Source organism: Ceratotherium simum, chromosome 22 (assembly GCF_057802395.1).
Source record: "Ceratotherium simum simum isolate JZ-2026a chromosome 22, ASM5780239v1, whole genome shotgun sequence".
Taxonomy (NCBI): Eukaryota; Metazoa; Chordata; class Mammalia; order Perissodactyla; family Rhinocerotidae; genus Ceratotherium; species Ceratotherium simum.
Window position 1 is genome coordinate 15729690 of NC_141921.1, and position 19004 is coordinate 15748693.

General features: G+C 43.5%; 1 protein-coding gene across 1 annotated transcript; it reads right to left on the reverse strand.

The window, feature by feature from the left end:
- Window positions 1-3304: 3304 nt before the first annotated feature.
- CFAP144 (cilia and flagella associated protein 144) lies at window positions 3305-18787 on the reverse strand. The gene is made up of 4 exons (XM_004441957.2): window positions 18610-18787; window positions 15560-15619; window positions 13464-13567; window positions 3305-3491 (listed from the first exon to the last, which is right to left on the reverse strand). Exons 1-4 carry the CDS (start codon window positions 18740-18742, stop codon window positions 3381-3383), a joined length of 408 nt encoding a protein of 135 aa, XP_004442014.1. The 5' UTR covers window positions 18743-18787; the 3' UTR covers window positions 3305-3380.
- Window positions 18788-19004: the final 217 nt, after the last annotated feature.

Here is a 19004-nt window from a genome sequence, read left to right on the forward strand (position 1 = left end):
AGGAAGGGAATGCAGCTGAGACTGGAAACGCAGTCAGAGAAGAAGGGAATGCAGCTGACCGGCATAATGAGGAAAAGTGATGAAAGGACGACCGTGTCCCGGAGGAGGCGACCCTGCGGAAAACTTCACACTCGGGAGACTCTTGGGGATGTTTCGTGACTTGGAAGATACAAATGATAAAATGTTGGAAGTGAATCCAGACTTAGAACGGAGTCAGACAATTTGCAACAACGCATAGAAAGATGCTTGCTCTGTATCATGTTGTACAAGAAAAAGGCGCTCTGTTTTACAAAGAAGTAAAACACTTGATTCTCAGTGTTTTTGATGCTTTAAATTGTAGTCTACTAAATAAATGTTTTACTATTTTTTCATTTTCTTATGCATTTAACAGTAAGATTTTTTAATTGACAAAATTTTAAAAATTTATTCATCATCATGAGTTTTATGTTTGGAGGAGAGCAGAAAAAGATTAGTTGAAATGCAGAGATGTGAGTGTAATTTTATGATCTAGTGGAAATTATAAAATAGATTAGGTCCTTGATTCTTTTTCATCACAATGTTGTTAGCTCTGAAAGGGGTCATTGTGTTCCTGCAGGTCTGTTCCTTTAAACAGAGCAACCACATTTCTTCTGCTTTCACCTCCTTTCTAACATCACCAAAAAAAAGAGAAAGCTGCTACTTTGTACACTCAAGTCATCTAAAAAAAGTATATAAGGCAGTCCTCACTACGCACAGTCAGGCAGGACCATGAAATGAAGTTAGTGGGGAGGGCACATGGAGCTTCCATGCCGGCTCCAGGCGTGCCACCCTCCCAGCACCTTGATGTGTTCACTAACCTGGAAGCTCTCCAAACCCTGTAGTTTAGGGGTTTTTATGGAGGTTTCACTATGTAGGCATGATTGATAAACCATTGGCCATTGGTGATTAACTCAATCTCCAGCCCCTCTACCCTCCCCAGAGGTTGGAGGGTGGGGCTGGAAGTTCCAAGTTTCTGATCAAGGCTTGGTCTTTCTGGTGAGCAGCCCCCATCCTGAAGCTCTCTAGCGGCTGTGAAGAGTCACCTCATTAGAACAAAAGGCACTCGCATCACCCTTTCACTTAGGAAATTACAAGAGATATAGGAGTGCTGTGTCAGGAACCGGGGACAAAGACCAAATATCTTTCTATGATATCACAGGTCACCCACCCCTTGGTCTTTGACCATGGCTCTCTTACAGCAAAAGGATTATAATAGTTAAGAGATAACTGGCACATTTCTAGATTCTGATGTAGTCAATAATTAGTCCGTCGTATTGTATGAAAATGTCTCCCAGGGCGAGTCCACTCTGGTTTGCAGGCTTCCATTCGATCCTGTTAGGTTCCAAAAGCAGGAGTGGTCTCAGCAATGTATGGCTTCACCCTTTCAGGCATAACTCAGGAAAAGCCAGATGAAAGAGATACCTAGAGCAAGATATGGGAGGGACGGTGTGAAGCTGGGTACCTGAGGGTTACTGTACATATTAAATCAATTTGCTATTTTCCTGTTTAACTTGAGGGGTGACTCAGGGGTCGAGAGGATTTGTGAGCTTGTTTTGCAGGAGAAAGAGAATGCTTTCAGTGATGTTGCAATCACCGGATGGCCAGCCCTCAGCAGCTGTTGAAGCCCAGAAGTAATTGCCCACAGGCTTATCAGGAGTGACCCCTTTGTTTCTCTGAAACTCCTCCTGCCAAGCCCCTTAGCTCTGTAATACCCCCCTGCTTTCTGTTCTTGAGGAAGTGGATTTGAGAGAACCCAGGCTCCCACCTACTCGTTTTGGCCAATTTGAATAAATCTTTCTCCATCTCCAAGGACTGATGTCTCAGTGTTTGGCTTGCTGTACATCGGGCACACAAACTTGAGATTGAGAGGTTTGGTATCAGGTGCACAGAGCTTCCATGCCCTCCCTGGGCACACCCTCTCCCAGCACCTCCATATATTCACCAGCCTCCATATATTAACCAGCCTGGAAGTTTCCTGGCTCTTTCTTCACAGGACCTTCAAATGGTACTCTGTGGAGTGTCTTTTCTTTAGAGCTGTTTTGTTTTTCCAGAGAAGAACCCTCCAGCTTCAAACCCAGGGTAAAAATGCAATATATATGGGCTAGTCTTCCTTTCGCAGACTTTCACTGATTGTTTTCAGCCTTATGTTACTGTGCAAAATTTGGGTTCTCTGCCTGATGTGCATAAACAAAGCAATTAATTATGGCATTAGCCTTTGGGGGAAGAAATCAGCTTTTATTCTATGAGATCCATCTGCAGGGAGACAGGAGGCATGTGCCCTCAGATCTGTCTCCCTGACTCAGGATTTGGGACAAAATTTAAGAGGTTAGGGAGACAGGCTGGCACACCAAAATGCTGGTGGGACAGGTTTTGATTGGTGGGCTTCAGGCATTTATGGTAAGGTTTTAAACATTTATGAATGGGTTCTAAACATTTATGATGGGGTTCTAAACATTTTTGCATGAGGCAGGGAAGGAATTTTAACACCAGATTTGAGGTGAATGAGGGATGCTTACTTCTAATAAGAATCTGACTTTCACGTTCCGGGCATGTCCCAGTCCTTGAGTTCCATGGGGAGGAGGATCTTTGGTTCTGAGGTCGTTTCAGGTCATGATTTCTTCTTTTGTGCATGCCCTGGTTATGTGACTTCGTAGTTTTTCTGAAAGACAGTCCTTAATCACGTGTTGATAGGAGATGGGGTCTGTTCCAGCTGGCTCTAAATGGGTTACACATGGTTACACTCACACCTCACTCTCCCCTGTGTTTCACTGAGTGTCCCAGAGCTGTGGGCTTTTCCCATTTCTCCAAGAACAAACCTCCAGTGCAGGAGATGTTACATGCCTGGCTGCTGGTGTGTGTGCAGTGGGACTCAATGCAGACTCCCTACCAATGTCCATTTTCAGTTCCCTGCTTCACACCCCACTCTGTCTCGCGGTCATGAACCTCTCTCCAGAGCTCCGGGACACATGGGCTCTATGCTCAGAGGTATCCCATTCTGCTTGCCTTTTGTGTTTCCTCCACCCTCTTACACCAGCTTTCCATCTTCTAAATATGTCTTCAGTTTTCTTGGTTTCTAATGTTTCTCTCTGCTGTGGGTTAATACCTTTTTTCCCCTTTATTATCCTTTACTGGGGTCTGAGAAGGCAGAGGAGATATTGTATGCACTTGGTTTGCCATCTTTAACTGGAATTCTCCCATTAGTTTATATGATTAAGGATTTGAACCAGTGGACCTGGGCAGAAGGAAGAAATGTGAGACTCAGGATAGGAAAAGTCAGGCCTACGCTTTAAAGTAATATTTATTTCTGTGGGCAGCACACACTTTGGGCATTAAAGACAGGGACTGACACCACTGTGGGAACACTACTTGTGGCGATCATCTTCTCCCAAGCTCCACATTTTAGCCTTGTAAAGAGTGATGTCATTGTAGACCCTGAAGTGGTTCAGCCTGCCGTCATCACGTTCTGGGTTGACCTAGAGAGGAGAATGCAGTCAGAAAGAAGTGTAGGGGAGAAAGACATATCCTCTACCCACTCTAGGTCCTTCTGGCTGGGCTATGAATTAAATTGACATGAGACAGAATAACGAGAAAATCAAACAATGCTTTATAACATGTATACATGGGAGAGACCCAAAAAAACTGACTAACTCTCCAAAATGGCAGAGGCTTTCATCTTAAATACCATCTTCAGCTAAAGACAAAGGAGGATGTTGGGGGTGGGAGGAGTCAGTTATGGGAGATTACCAGAAAAGCACAGTAAAAAAGAGTAAGGTTATTACGTAGATTTAAGTCCTTGCCTTCCGCACTGATAAGAGTTTCTAGAGGTAAGGTCATCCCCCTTCTTCCTGGTACAGAGAGGGAGATACCTTTATAGAACTTTCCCTTACAAATGTAAATGTCTCTCACAGAGGGTAAATTCTACTTTTCAAAGCTTCTCTCATGTCTGCAGTCTTTAAAAGTAACCAGCCCAAAATAATCCTCACGCCAAAGAGACACATCTTGGGGTGGCCAATTCTGACCCCCCACAGTCCTGCCTTTGAAACTTTAAGAAGTTTCATAGTCCAGAAGCCAAGTGGTAGATTGTTCCATCCCACTGAACATGTTTCTTAGTCCTGATAATAGATCAGTCCAGTTAAATTCACTTCAGGAGGTGGTGCTGCAGGTGGGCTTCCAAACTTTGGCCTATATTGTGGAAGCAAGCAATCAGGTATTTAATAAGAAGTATTTCTCTGGAAATAAAAAGAAAAACAACTCAATGGTTGGAGCAAATTATAAACCAGTTTCTGAGTTCAGATGACAGCCAGTTGAGAGGTTTCTAGATGTCAGTGTCAAAGCATCTTTTGCAGCTTAAAATGTCTCGAATGATGTCATCGAGTGTTCAGGTATCCTTTTGAGTGGCTTACACAGCAATAGGCATGCTGTCGTGGTGATCTCTCAAGTTTATATCAAGTTGTTCAGCTTCAGTTTGCAGGGCTTCAGGAATCAAGGGTGGTTTCAGTTCTCAAGGATTTCAAATAAAAATGATGGAAAAAATTGAAAATGTTAGTTTCTAGATTTGTAGCTACATATTTCAGGAGACTAAAAGAATTCAGGATCCAGCCCAGTTTACAGGTAGAAAACAAAACCTCAAAGACAATTAACAAAATTAGGATCTAATATTCACAAATGTGTACTATAGTTTTTACTGAAATAATTTTTCTCTCTCAAGTCACCCTCATTTTTACTAAGGATAGCCAAATTAAGAATAACTAGTTTGTAAGATAAGTCTAGTTTCAATAAGTTTGGCCCAATTATTTACATAAGTACAGCAAGAATAGTAATTTATCATATAGGCTCTTTTAAACCTGCTTTGCTGGAACTTTTTATGAGGAATCTCATATTGAACTTTAAAGGCCTCTTGAGGCCAGGAAAGCCAAGCCAAGGACTTTGTCATCAGACTTGCCTGTAATACCTACAGATTTGGGTGAAGTCCTCTCTTCTTTTGAGGTTCCCCAAAATATTGGGGTTCCAGGCACCTGCCAGATAAGTGACCTTCCTTACTTACCCAGTAAGGTTGCTGGGAGTGCTGTAAACAAGGTACCAGGCCAATATTTCCAAGTGCCTTTATTCCATAAAGTCCAATCTTTGTCTTTCAAAAGCTGTCTGGTCATATCTGAGTCTATGTATGTTTCTCTCAAATATGACATTCCAGTCAAAGCTTTGGTAATATAACCAATGTTTCCAATTGTGTCCTATTATAAGGAGAACAGATTCTTATTTAATTTATGCAAATAACTATATTGCCATGAAATAATAATATTCACTTACTAAGACTTTCCAAATTCTGGAGGGCTCAGGTAGAGATAAAAAGATAAATGTTTCATTCTGTTTACAAAAGTGTAATTTATCAAATTGCTATAAGTCATAGTTAGCTTAAGAGAAAAGAGAAAAAGTTTTCCTTAATCTGAAAAAGCAAAACATTTTTAAAAATCAGCAATATTTCAAACAAAAGTCATAAAAATTTATAATCATCCTCATCAGTTCACTCAGTCCTGTGTAATTGATTCTTTTTTTTTTTTTGTGAGGAAGATCAGCCCTGAGCTAACATCCATGCCAATCCTCCTCTTTTTGCTGAGGAAGACTGGCCCTGAGCTAACATCTATTGCCAATCCTCCTCCTTTTTTCTTTTTCTCCCCAAAGCCCCAGTAGACAGTTGTATGTCACAGTTTCACATTCTTCTAGTTGCTGTATGTGGGACGCAGCCTCAGCATGGCCAGAGAAGCGGTGCCTCGGTGCGTGCCCGGGATCCGAACCTGGGCCGCCAGCAGCGGAGTGCATGCACTTAACCGCTAAGCCATGGGGCGGGCCCCTGTAATTGATTCTTGATCTTAATCTTCTGTTAGCAGTTTCATGAAGTCATCAGTTTCTCCATTAGAGTTCTGTAATTTCTTACCCGGTTCAGTTTTATAACCTGAAAGTTTATCAGAAACCTGCATTCGAGTAAATGTCAGAGTCTTTTCTATGAATCTCTCAGAAGATGAAAACATTTGCAAAATCATCAGAGTAAAACAATAACTGTCTGTAAACAACAAAAGACTTAAAAATGGCAATTAAGAAAGAAACTTGGTTATTTCTGTGACATACAACACTTTAAGATAATAACTAGAATTATGACTGACGACCAGGACAGATTAGAGTTTCTGGAATGTTATATAATTTTTAAAACACTTACATCAATAACATTTACCCACACAATATCATAAGTCCCTATGAAACAATGCTTAGTTATCCATTTAACCACGGTGCCAAAGATTTCTAGGTGAATGCAGAAGATTAAATAGCTATAGGGAAAACCTTAGCACCTGTAATTAAAGACCTGATAAAAACAATACAGGAAATTTATTTTGATAAAACACAAAATCCCTACCCTTCTGGTAGACTACTCAAAGAAAAAAATCTTTCATAATCTCTTTGCCAAGCACAGACTAAAAGTCTAGGAAAATTATCCTTTTAAGAGAGGGAAAAGAACCAAATTCTAATTTTGCATTGGCTTACTTTTGATATTAAAACTCATTTACTTAATTAAATTCATTTTAATCTTAGCCAACTTGACCATGTGCAAAACTCATTTTTTTCAGAATTCCTCTTCCACAAACCTTTTATAACTTTCTTTTCATATTCAGAATTTGTCCCATGCCTCCTTTTTTTCCTCCTAGTACTTTAGGACAAATTTATCTTTCTTAACAAAACAATAATTTCCATTATTTATACCTTTACTGAAAACATACATCTTTCCTTGAATACAAACATATTTTCCTTAATTTTTAGTAGCTTTAATCACATATTAGAATTTTTAACCCTTAGAAATCTTAATTTTTAAGTAAAAACTAAGTAAGCAATTATAAACTATTTTTTTACATTAGCATTTTGTGGCTTGGCAAGTTTATAAATACTTTTTATAAATTATTAGAAACATGTTACTTTATAGTACAATCTTTTATTAAACATAAGACATGTTTACCAATAGACCCAGAACACCTTTTAGTTTTTCTCTAATAAGCCGAAAGTAGGTAAACTTATATTTAGTAATTAATGTCTAATAGTTTATCTTATTTAGAAATAACGTAGTCAATGAATTTTCTATCACTTAATTGAGCAAAACTTCAAAGTTCCAAATTACTAAAGAGATTTTGGAAGTTATTAAATACATGTCATAAAATATAATTATTGCTAAAAGTTTAAACTCTTAACTCATTTACATCTAAATCATTTGTTTTCAATGATCATGTTTAGATTACCCATGAAAACTTCATGAGACATTACACAAAAATTAGCTATCACTTTAAGCTATTTTTGCTGACAAATTCATAACAGGGATGACATGAGCTTATCTCACTGGAAACCCAGGCTGCGTGTCTGCGTCATATCCAGTGCTGATCACTCTGAGGACATGTCTATTTTAATCAAACCAATAAACTTGAACAAGCTCTTCAGTCACCGAAGATTATTTCCTATCACATTAACTTGAAAGACATGTAAGCACTTACTTTAAGTCAATTAAACAGAGCTCTTAATTTTGGCCATACCATCTGGAGGTAAAATATCACACATATAACATACATATAGACACACAGGTAGACACTGACAGAGACATTAAATTTTTGATATGAATCAGGTGCAATACAAAACTCACTAGTTTCTGAGAAACATTTGTATTTCAGCAAATGGCTCTCACGTCCTAAAGAAGATGGGAGCAGAAAATCTACATCATAAAGGCACAGAAAAAGTAGTCAAGTTTTCTTCAAGATGGCGTTTCTGGGGCATATTTGCCTTATCAGTTTCTAATGTCTCAATCAATATCTAGGAGCATTTTGAGAGGAGCAGGAGAGGCATTGGAATAGGCAAAAGACAGGTGAACTTTGAGCTGCTTTCTAGAGCTATACCTCCGGCCTTGCAGAGATTTGTAAGACAAAGATGGTTGCTTCCAGTTACCCAAAGAACTTGATTACAGTGTGAATGACAAAAGAGGTTGACTCATCCTTCCAGCTGCATTTTTTTCCAATTGCTTTTTTATATCAGGGAAAATGTTAGGAGGTGAATCAAAAGATTTTTATGTTATAAAACTTTCAGGACAATGTATCTCACCCTTAAAAGTCTGCACAAAGCATTTAACAAAAGCCCCCCCCCCCCACTTTTAAGTGTGCAATTTAACCCTAGACCAATTTACCTCAGGGAGGGGGAGGTTTTGTTATCCTTTTTATTAGCACCTGACATTAGCCTCTAGTTTTTATCTCAAACTGTGTGGACTCAGGCAACCCTATTGACTTCCCAGTTGTAAGGTTAATTACCACTGTCTCAAGGGTAGATTTATATGCTGTCTTACAACCAGGCAGAGGACACCTTCCCCAGTGAGACATAATCTCTATACCCAAAATACAATCTATAACACAATCAGGCAAAAAGGAGATACAATTACTCCACATACAGCCTGTAAATATATCAATTTTTTTCTGTAAAATTTCATCTGAATTCCATCAACTCTTATACCTCTAACCATAGCTTTCATTAGCATTTTGTTAGTAGGTCTTGGTCTTATAATTTTGGACAGGGGAAGCATTCCCAGTCAGACATTTTAAAACATACTCAGGCAAAGTTGATACAACCTCTTTATATAAAATGAGCTCAAACATTCCAAACTTTATAATCTTATCAACACTTACACTTTTACATTTTCTCAATTTAATGGTAACCTGAATTAGGGTCTTAAGTCTAGTTATTATTTATTTTGTATTTCCTTTTTAATTTGGCATTTTCATAGGTACCAATAAAAATTATATGATGAGAGCTCTTACAATTTTTTTCCCCCAATTTAGAAGTTTTTCCAATTTAAATGATCCATTGTCTGGCCACATTGATGAGTAGGATCTTAACAGCAACTCATACCAATAACCTTAACCATGGACGCAAAAGGGGTCCCCAAAAGAGATCCAAAAAATTCACTCCCAAAAATAGTCTAAGAAAGCAAAGGCCATCATTGCACAGCAAGCAACAAAGGTGGAGACTACAAAGGCCCTTTATGAAAGCAATTGGGACCCCTTATGACAAACTCCCCTCAGAACTGGCACAGCCAGCCGGACAAAAAGTGTGTCCCAGAACCCCAGTCGACTTGACTGGCCACCAAGATGCATGCCGGTACATGCATCCTCTGGATGGCGGAGACCAGAAAGTTCACAAAGCCAAGCTCTCAAGACGTAGAACAAGACAAAAGAAAAAAAACCTCATCTGATATGCACATTAACAGCTTTAGCTAAGCCCTGGGTCTCTTGGAGCCAGAATAATACCTAGGAGGGAGGTGCCGCTGGTTTGGAGATTGTGTGTCCTTTACAGAGTACCTTGTCATTGCACGGACATTTTCTTGAAATTGGCAGGGCATCTGTGTCATCTACCCTGTTCTGTGACCAACTGATCCTTTCATGGGAGACTTCTTGAGGTGGCGAGTGCCCTAATGGCTCTTAGCTGCTCTACCCGTGCCCACCAAATTTGCAGCCTTTTTGGCTTCCAAGATGGCCTTAGCAACAGCTTTCACCTCATGTGCTTATTCCCAGAGAGCAGGCTTATAGAGATGCCCCTGTCTTATGACAAATGACAAAAAAGACAGAGACAAGGAAAAATAGTATCTCTGGAAGGAAAAGGATCTACAACCAATGAGTACTCAACCAAATTTCCTAGAGTTGCTGAGTCCAAGAAGCTAGCTTCACCAATATTTTCTCCTGCTAATCTAAATTTAGAAAAGGAAAAAAACCTCACCACTCTCACTTCCATTGGAGCCTGCAGGCAGAGATCCAGGAGACTGACATGGTAAGAACTCTGACCTCTGGCTGGGTCTTGTCAGGGGTCCTGGATCTCTCAGCTGCAGCAGTCCAGGAGTGAGCAGTGTCCAGCCAGTGAAGTTTTATCCCATCCTTGTCGCCAAACTGTAGGGGAAGGAGACATATCCTCTACCCACTCTGGGTCCTTCTGGCTGGGCTATGAATTAAATTGACATGAGACAGAATAACAGGAGAAAATCAAACAAAGCTTTATAACATGTATACATGGGAGAGACCCAGGAAAACTGAGTAACTCTCTAAAATGGCAGAGGCTCTCATCTTAATTACCATCTTCAGCTAAAGACAAAGGAGGATATTGGGGGTGGGGGGAGTCAGTTATGGGAGATTACCAGAAAAGCACAGTAAAAAAGAGTAAGGTTATTATTCAGATTTAAGTCCTCACCTTCCACACTGATGAGTTTCTAGAGATAAGGTCATCCCCCTTCTTCCTGGTACAGAGAAGGAGATACCTTTATAGATAGAGATTTCCCTTACAAATGTAAATGTCTCTTACAAGGGTAAATTCTACTTTTCAGAGCTTCTCCCATGTCTGCAGTTTTTAAAAGTAACCAGCCCAAAATAATCCTCATGCCAAAGAGACACATTTTGGGGTAGCAAATTCTGATCCCCCACAGAAGCCTGTGGGGAAGGAGGGAAGACCTGAGTTTGAAGTTGGATGGGTCTGGGCTTGAATCAGGCCTCAATGTCCTGCCTGATATGTGGCCTCTGATGCTCTTCTTTGCTCAACTCTGTGAAATGGAGATGACAACAATTACATCAAGAGTTGCATAATTGAATGAGACTAGCCTACAAAACGTTGCTGGGCTTCCCTTTCCCACTGCCTAAATTGGAGGCTCCACCCAAGGACTATTTCCCCCACTGGAACATAAACTCCACGAGGGCAGATGCTGTATCTGTTTCATTCACTGCTTACCCCCAGCACCTACAACAGTATCCAGCACACACTACGGACTCAGGACATTTTTGTTGAATGAAAGAATGAACATCATTGAAGTAGTTACACAGAGAATGGAGTAAGAGTGAGCACTCTGACACATAAATCTTATAGAAGCTACACTCTGCAGTCAACTTCAAGGATACATTTTCATCAAATGTTACTAGGAGACCAGAGACTGAGAGGGATCTATTGAGTGTCCCAGTATTGGGGGTGAGAGTTCTCTGCCTATCTGGGGTAAGGTCTTGCTAGGGGGCAGGGAGCCCTAGGTTAAGTTGGGGCTGACCAAACCTGCCCCCAACCACATCACTCTGAAGCTCTGGCTTAATTACCTTTTATGATGGCACAACACCTGGATCTAACTCTTTGGGGTATACTTTCTTACTATGCCACCAGTGCCATCTGACGGCATTGTCCCCAGTTTACAACGATGAGCAGGCTGGGTATATTTGCAGACCCTTCACAACTCCATTAGTGATGACCAATCACTAATGGGGGCGCATGCAGTTGGTTATCTGCAAGGCCTAGGAGGGTCCGAGCAGGGCAGGGCTGGCGAGGGCAGCCACACTTGTCCTTCCTGTCATGGCATGGTAAGCCTGCCATGAGATGTGCTGGTCAAAGATACAACACTTCCATACTCACTTTGTACCTGTGGGAGCCAGGCCTTTACTCTTTAAGAAAATGAATAATAGTGAGTTAACTTACTTGTGCTTTGTTAACTTACTTGTGCTTTGTAATATTATTCTAAGTTGCTTAATTATCTAACTTGGATGATTTTTATCTTCAGGTAAGGTTCCTTCCTTCACAACCCTCCTCTCCCTTCCCTTATTCACTATAAGTTAAATCCCGCCTCCCCTCATCCTCCTCCTTTTTACTGTTGAGCCTTTATCTCTTCCCCAGCTGTCTAACCATGCCTCTCCCTCCTGGACTCAATCCTCCTTGTGTGAGTGGTGGGGCCTCCCGCTGGAATCCTCATCCTGTCTCCCACAGTCTCCTCTCTCCAAGGTGATGCCCCATATCTGAAGAGGAGCTGTTGCAAATGAGGGGCTATTTGCTCTCCTCCTCAATGGTAAAACCTGACTTACTGAGCCATTTATTCCAATCTCCATGCAGGAGCCTGTGGCAAAGCCACATGCCCCAGACTAGAGTTGTACAAATGGTGAGAAGGCCAGGCCCCTGTAGTAGAAATATGGGAACTACAGGGTGTGGGGAGTTCTTGGGAAGGGAGCACACTAGACAATTACTCAGTGGATGAAGACAACAGGGATCAAGCCAGGGGGCCAGGAGAAGCACCTGACTGGTCCTCAGTTGGGCCAAGTGCCCTCCGTTCCATTCTTCCTCATCAGTATCATAGCAGCTGCATTTAGGAGCACTTACTATGTGCTAGGTACTGTCCTAAGTAGTTTATATACATTGTCTCAGTTAATCTTCACAACAAACCTTCAAGTGTCATATATCCTCCCCATTTTAAGGTGGCTAAGTGGAGGTTGAGAGGTTCAGGTCAAAGTGGTGGAGCTGGGATCTGAACTCGGGCTGCCTGGCTCCAGAGCCACCATGTTACACTGATACACTGAATTCAGTTGAACGCTGCAGCAGCAAGAGGAGGCACGTGGTGCTATAGAAGCACAAGGGGGATGTGCCCAAATCTGCCTGGTGGGGGTGGCAGATGTCCCTTGATGGCACCTTATGGAAGATGTGACTCCTGAGCTGTCTTGAAGGATGAGTAGGACCTTCCCCAGGGAGTATGGTGGGGGTGGGGTGTCAGGAGGTGGGCTACAGGAGCGGTAAATGTAAAGATACAGGGTGTGCAAGACCTTGGTGCCTTTGAGGTGATGAAGGAAGTTCTGACACGGCTGAGGAATGGTGTCTCCAGCTTCACATCACGCAAAAAATATACAGATGGACTAAAAGCCAAGTGTTAAAAAACAGAACAACTTAGGGGAAAATATAGAAGAAAAGTTACTTGTTTTGGAACTCTGGATGTTGAAGGTTTTCCTAAGCGAGGTACAAAACCATAATGGAAAGACTGGCACATTTGACTACTTAAAAATGAAAACCTCGTATGTGATGCTGGACGTAATCCATGTTAAACGACAAGTGTGGCAGGAAGTTCTTCAAGTTGTCTATTCAAAATTCTACACTTCTTCCTTAGCGACAGAAGCCCTGCGTCATTCAGGGTGATAATGTGCTCAAGGATGTATTTCCCAGGCTCCTCGCAGCTGGTGGTGCCCTTCCAGTCAAATGGAGTACTGTTACCAACAATCCCATTTTACAGATCAGGGGACAGAACTCGGAGATATTAGGTGACATGCCCAAGACCACCCTACTAATAACTGGTAGAGCAAACTCAGGCAGTCTGTGGTCAGCATCCTTTGTTTAATCAACACTCACACAGTGTTTACCATGTGCCAGGCACTGTTCTCAGCACCTTACAAACACTCCCTCATTTAATCCTAATAATAACCTTGTAAGTACTATAATGTCTCCATTTTACAACAAGGAAACTGAGTCATGAAAGAGCTTAACATCCCAAGGTCACACAGCTAGTAAGTGGTAGCGAGTTCACACCCAGACAGCCTGGCTCTTACCCTGTTCTCTTAGCCACCACCTCTGTGCTTCCTAAGTCAAGGAGCCACACTTACTAAGGGCTCTGAGTCCCATCCGATTTCTTGGCTTTCGGTCTGTGTCTCCGCGTATTTCTTCCTTGGGCCCTGGGCAGCGTGGTGAATAAGATTCAGAAACCTGGCTGGGAGACAAGGCGTGAGTTATGAAGGAGTCAGGCTTTGGGGCCAACGCGTGGTCCTGTGCCCTTTACTCTGGCCACATCCTTCCCTAGAGGCAGAGCACCTGCCTCAGAGGCTTGCCTAGGCCTCGCAAAATGGGTGTTTGGTTCCTCAACTCATCTTTCAACAAATATTCCTTGAGCAAAAACTCTGTGCCAGGCACTGCTGTGGGCCCTGGAGGTAGAACAGAGTGAGACAGAGCCCTCCTAGAGCTCGGGGTCTAGGTGGGGGGACAGGGGACACAATATACAAGTATAAAAACAAACCCATCACTGCGGCAGACTGTGACGCCAGCTGTGAAGAAGGGAGCAGGCAAAGGGGCATGGGGAGGCAGGGTGGCTACTTGAGACAGGATGGCAAGGGGAGGCCTCTCTGGATGCCAAGCAGGAGCCAGCCCTGAGGAAGAGGCAGAGGAAAACCACACCACAGGCAGCAAGGATGAAGGCCCTGAGGCATGCCAACGTAGCTGCAGCCGAGAGCGTGAGGAGGAGGGCTGTGAGCAGTGAGGTCAAATCCTTCTGTACTGAAATAAGCATGGCTGCCAACACCAGGCATATTTGTAACTCCATAGCTTAAGGACTTAAAAAAGTTTCATTTTCAATTTCTACCCTGTCAAGTCTTAATTTGAGAGACGCAGCCTGACAATGGGAACAACTTGGGCTTTGTAGTCCGACATTCTTGGCCCTTCCACTACTAGCTTGTCAGGTGGTTTAGCTTCTCTGGGCCTCACTTTGCTCATCTGTAAAATGGGAGAAAAGTTTCTACCTCAGCAAGATGGCTGATAATGGAAGGAAGGAATGTGATTAAAGGGCCTGGCACGGGCGAGCTCATCCTTGATACACGGCAGCTGGTAATAAACTCCTGCCCAGCTTTCAAGCCCGTCACCACCTGTTATTTTCTTTATTGCTACCAGTGCCCAACTCGTATCCTTTACCCTAGCTGGGCTGGTCTCTTCACTGCAGATATCAACCTTACCTCTTTGGTTATGCACTCTCTGTATTGGTCTACTCACTCATCTGTCTCCACTGTGTTATGAGGTCCTCCCCTCTCCCCCTGCCCCACACTGCCCACCCCATCCTCCTGTATATCCTACATCCTTCCGCCATCAAATTCTACTCTAAAAAGGCAGAGGGGAAGGAGAACAGCTCTCCAGGAAGGGTTAGGCTTTCCATCAAACATCTCTCTTCCTGCATTCCCCAACGTGGCCCCTGTCCGCTGGTATATTGCAGCCATGCTGAACTACTTGAAGTTCTGAGGCCATGGTGGTGTCTCTCATTTCTGTGCCTTTCTGTATAACTTGGAATGTCCTTCCACAGTCTTCTACACCTGACAGTCTCTACCTCGCCCTGTTGTCACCTCCTCCAAGAAGACTTCCCAGAACTCCACTGCCTGACTTAGGCACCTGTTTCCTGTGCTGTTGCCCTTCTAATCTTAGTCTCTATTTCCTTGTCTGTCTCCTTCACAGTGGTATGAGATCCCTGCCCCGACCCCCATCCTAGGGACTATCATATAGGAAAAACATTTACAGATCCCCATGTACCAGATACTGTTTGAAGCACTTGCATTAGTTTGTTTAATCCTCACAACAGCCCTAAGAGATGAGTTCAGAGAGGTTAAAAACTTGCCCAAAGTCACACAGTTAATGAGTGGTAGAACCAGGATTTGAACTCAGTATGACTCCAGAATGTGTGCTTGTAATAGCTAAAGGTTTGATGAATGAATGAATGCAATGTTAAGGCCATTAGAAACATTTTTATTGGCTTGACGGTTAATAAACTGGCAATATTGTTGAATATGTCAGCCTCTCGTGAGCTTGGTTAGTATGAGTCCAGTTTTCAGATGATCCAAGCAGAGGACTGATGCTTGTCCCAAGGGAACACCAGCCTGAGAGATCTCCCCAGCCAGCTGCCTCTCTGTGCTCTATCTTAATGGCATTCTCAAACCCCAGGACTTACCATCTGCAGGTTCCTCCAGGTTATCGTGCCAGGACATGGGCTTTCTGGTGATTGTGTGAACTAGACAAAAACAGCATCACAGGTTCACGTTAAAACACTAACTCCCTGCCCTCTCTTAGATCCACCGTAGGCCAGATACCCATTTAGCATTTTCTGAGTGTGTGTTACCTGTCAGGTACCGTGCTGGGCACTAGGGAATAAGGCCCTCAAGGACTCACAATCTAGAGTGGCGCTGTCCAGTACGGTGGCCACGCCACACATGGCCACTTGAATTTGAATAATTAAAATTAAATACAATAAAAAATTCATTCCTTGGTCACAGTAGCCACATTTCAAGTGCTTAATAGCCACATATGGCTAATGGCTACCGTTTGGGCAGCACAGATAGAGAACGTTTTCATCATCACAGAATGTTCTCTTGGACAGTGCTCATCTACAGGGATGCAGACATATCTGGCAGCCAAATGAGGTTAAACAGATAATGATACACACCCAGGAGGCCAGGTGATAACGGAGGTACAGAATCCACAGACATCCATTCAGCTCGTAATTACTAGTGCTCTGGAGATACGGCTGTAAATAGAGAAGGTTCTTGTACACCCTGAGCTTCCATTCTGTTTGTGGTGACAGACAATGAGTGAATATATAATATCAGGGAAATATAAGTGAGATGCAGAAAAATAAAGCAGGTTATGTGGGTAGAGAGTTAATCACAGGGCAGGGGTGTGGCTGATGTCTGTACGGAGATACATTAGAGCAGAGTCCTGAATAAAGTGAGGGAACACACCATGTGAGGATGTGTGGGAGGAATTCGAGAGTGAGCTTGGTGAATTTGAGAAAGACCGAGAAGGCCGGAGTAACTCAAGTGGAGTGCACTGGGTGCAGAGTAGTAGGAAATGAGCAGAGGCCAGAAGGGACCAGTGGTCTCCAGGATTTTTTATCTCAAACTCTGACCAGTGAAAAACTTCTGAGCATGCACCCCTATACAGTCATGCATCACTTAACAATGGGGGTCCATTCTGAGAAATGTGTCATTAGGCCATTTCATGGTTGTGTGAACATCAGAGAGTGTACTTGCACAAACCTAGATGGTATAGCCTAATCCTACGGGACCTCTGTCATCTCTGCGGTCCGTCATTGACCAAAACATCATTATGAGGTACATGACTGTATTTATATACTCTCTATGTGTTATTATCAGTATATTAGCAAAGCATAATTTCTTTATACATAAAAGTAAACATAAATACAAGTTCTAATATTTTCTCACTTTACCCCAATGGATCATATTAATCATGTGCCCAAGGGACATGAGCTGGGAGACCAGCACTTTTCCTAGAAAGCCTGGACACTGCCTGAAGGGATTATTTAAATTGTTGGAATGGACCAAGTTTAAACAGAATTGGATGTTAATTTGTTTTCCTGAAATTAGTGTTGCAGGCTCCAGTGGAAAACCAGGAAGACATTACACTTTCTATTACAATTTCTGTACTCTCACCACATGCACGCATGCACATACACACACGCACACGAGGTAACTATGTGGAGATGGATAGGCTCATTAGCTGGAGTGTTGTAATCATTTCACTGTGTATATGGATATCAAAACATCGTGTTGTACACCTTAACTATATATAATTTTTATTAAAAAAAGACATTACATTTTCTCTACATAGCTGGGCTGCAGTGGACTACAGTTAGTTAGGCCCAGAAGTTAGAGGAGAAGTTAGGAAGCAGGAACAGTGTTTATGAAGGGAAGGAGGTGGGAAATGGCATGATGTATTTAGGAAATCCATTTCTTTAGATACGGTGGGAGAGAAGGGAGCGCATGGCTGGTGCAGAGCAGGCATTAAAATATTTATTAAAAGAACAGTGTGTGTGGGTGGGGAGGGTGGTCGGGATGAAGCTGGATGGGCAGCAGAGCCAGATCCACAGGGGCCTTACCTACTGATCAGTTTAAACCTCAGCTCAGAGGCTGTGGGGCCACTGAGGATTTTACAGAGAGATTGGCAGGATCAAACTCACCTGTTAGCCTAGCTCTAGCCAGCAGTGGAGTAGGGGAGGGGTTGGAGGGGTGGCCTTGGAGGAAAAGAGAGTAGTTAGATGCCTATCAGACCAATTCAGGCAGGAGTGAGGAGGTCCCTGCTGAGGCTTGGGAGTGAGGATGGAGAGCCAGGCAGCTCAGGCACTATTGAGAGGGCAGCACTGAGTGAGGAGAGACGGAGATGCCTCCACAGGCATGACGGTCTCTCACTGAGGTAGGAACCCGTGAAGGGTCAGTGAGAGAAAGTTTAACAAACAGGGCTGTGACTACAGTACTCAGACTGTGACTACGGTACTTAGACGTGTGGAGTCAGGGAGAGAGACACTGAGGATGGCTTCTAACGTGGGAGAGCAATGGTTGTGCCTTTTGCTAAGACAGGCCATTCTGGAGAAGCAGCCGCTGGAGGAGGGGTGCGGGATGCGCCTAGTTTTCCAACTGGTGAGTTCCAGGTACCTATGGGTCGCCCAGGGGAAGGGAGCTGGGAGGTGGTTGGGCACAAGGGTCTGGGGCTCCATTTGAGACTCATTGGCATTCAGGAGGAGCTAATGTTCCAGGACCAGATGAAATGGCCCAAGTAATGTGCCAAGTGAGAAGAGTGGAGGGTGGGGCCATTTTGTCAGGGGAGCACCATGGGCTGGAGTTGACTACTACCCCTCAACTTTCCGAAGGCCTAAGACAATATCAGGAGCCTGAAAAAAACCCCAACTTTTGTTCACTAAAAACAAACCAAAACACAAGCAAAACAGAACATAAAACCCTGCAAAATATAATTATTTCAAAAACAAGATTATAAAAAGGTCTTTCAACCTTTTTACAACGAAAATATTATTTAATTGCGGCGTGGGTGCATTTAATATACTCGATGTGATGTGGGGTGAGGACCGCCCTCCCCCCGGAAAGTCGTAGTTCCTGAAGTCTACGAAGGGGGCTGAGGTCACAGAAGACGACTCCTACAGTGCTCCGCCCCGCGTCCCCGAGGGCTCCTCCTTCCCGCGGCGCCGCTCACCTTTGCGGAGGGGATTCACGTGATACTGCGTGTAGAGCTTCTGGGTACGTAGCTGTTTGAGGTACAGTTCCCTCAAGATCTGGTTCTGATGGACCTCATCTGGGATCGCCTTCTCCTTTCGGCCTCCGGCCATAGCCTTGGCCCTGCTGGGTCGGTGCCGCTGCTCCCTCACACCGCCTTCTGGACGCTAGCCCAGCGCGGGCCGCGGCCGTCTCCAGGCAACAGCGTCCCACGCCGTGTCCAGGCAACAGCGTCGTGGACGGCACTCCTGCCTTAGGCCTCACTCCCGCCTGCCTGCCCCGTCCCTCTCCCGGAATCTTATTTCGCGCCCCGCCCTTGGGGCGCTCCACTCACCTTGCCCAGCTTCTGGGGACTTAGCCTGGTTACTAGGACCG

Excerpts from the sequence above, each read along its gene's own strand:
- CFAP144 (XM_004441957.2), bottom strand. The coding sequence starts at position 18,742 with ATGGCCGGAGGCCGAAAGGAGAAGGCGATCCCAGATGAGGTCCATCAG. Across the intron at positions 13,568-15,559 it reads CCTGGAGGAACCTGCAGATG|CCAGGTTTCTGAATCTTATT; the intron begins GTAAGTCCTGGG and ends CTTGTCTCCCAG. Across the intron at positions 3,492-13,463 it reads GATGGGACTCAGAGCCCTTA|GTCAACCCAGAACGTGATGA; the intron begins GTAAGTGTGGCT and ends TCTCCTCTCTAG.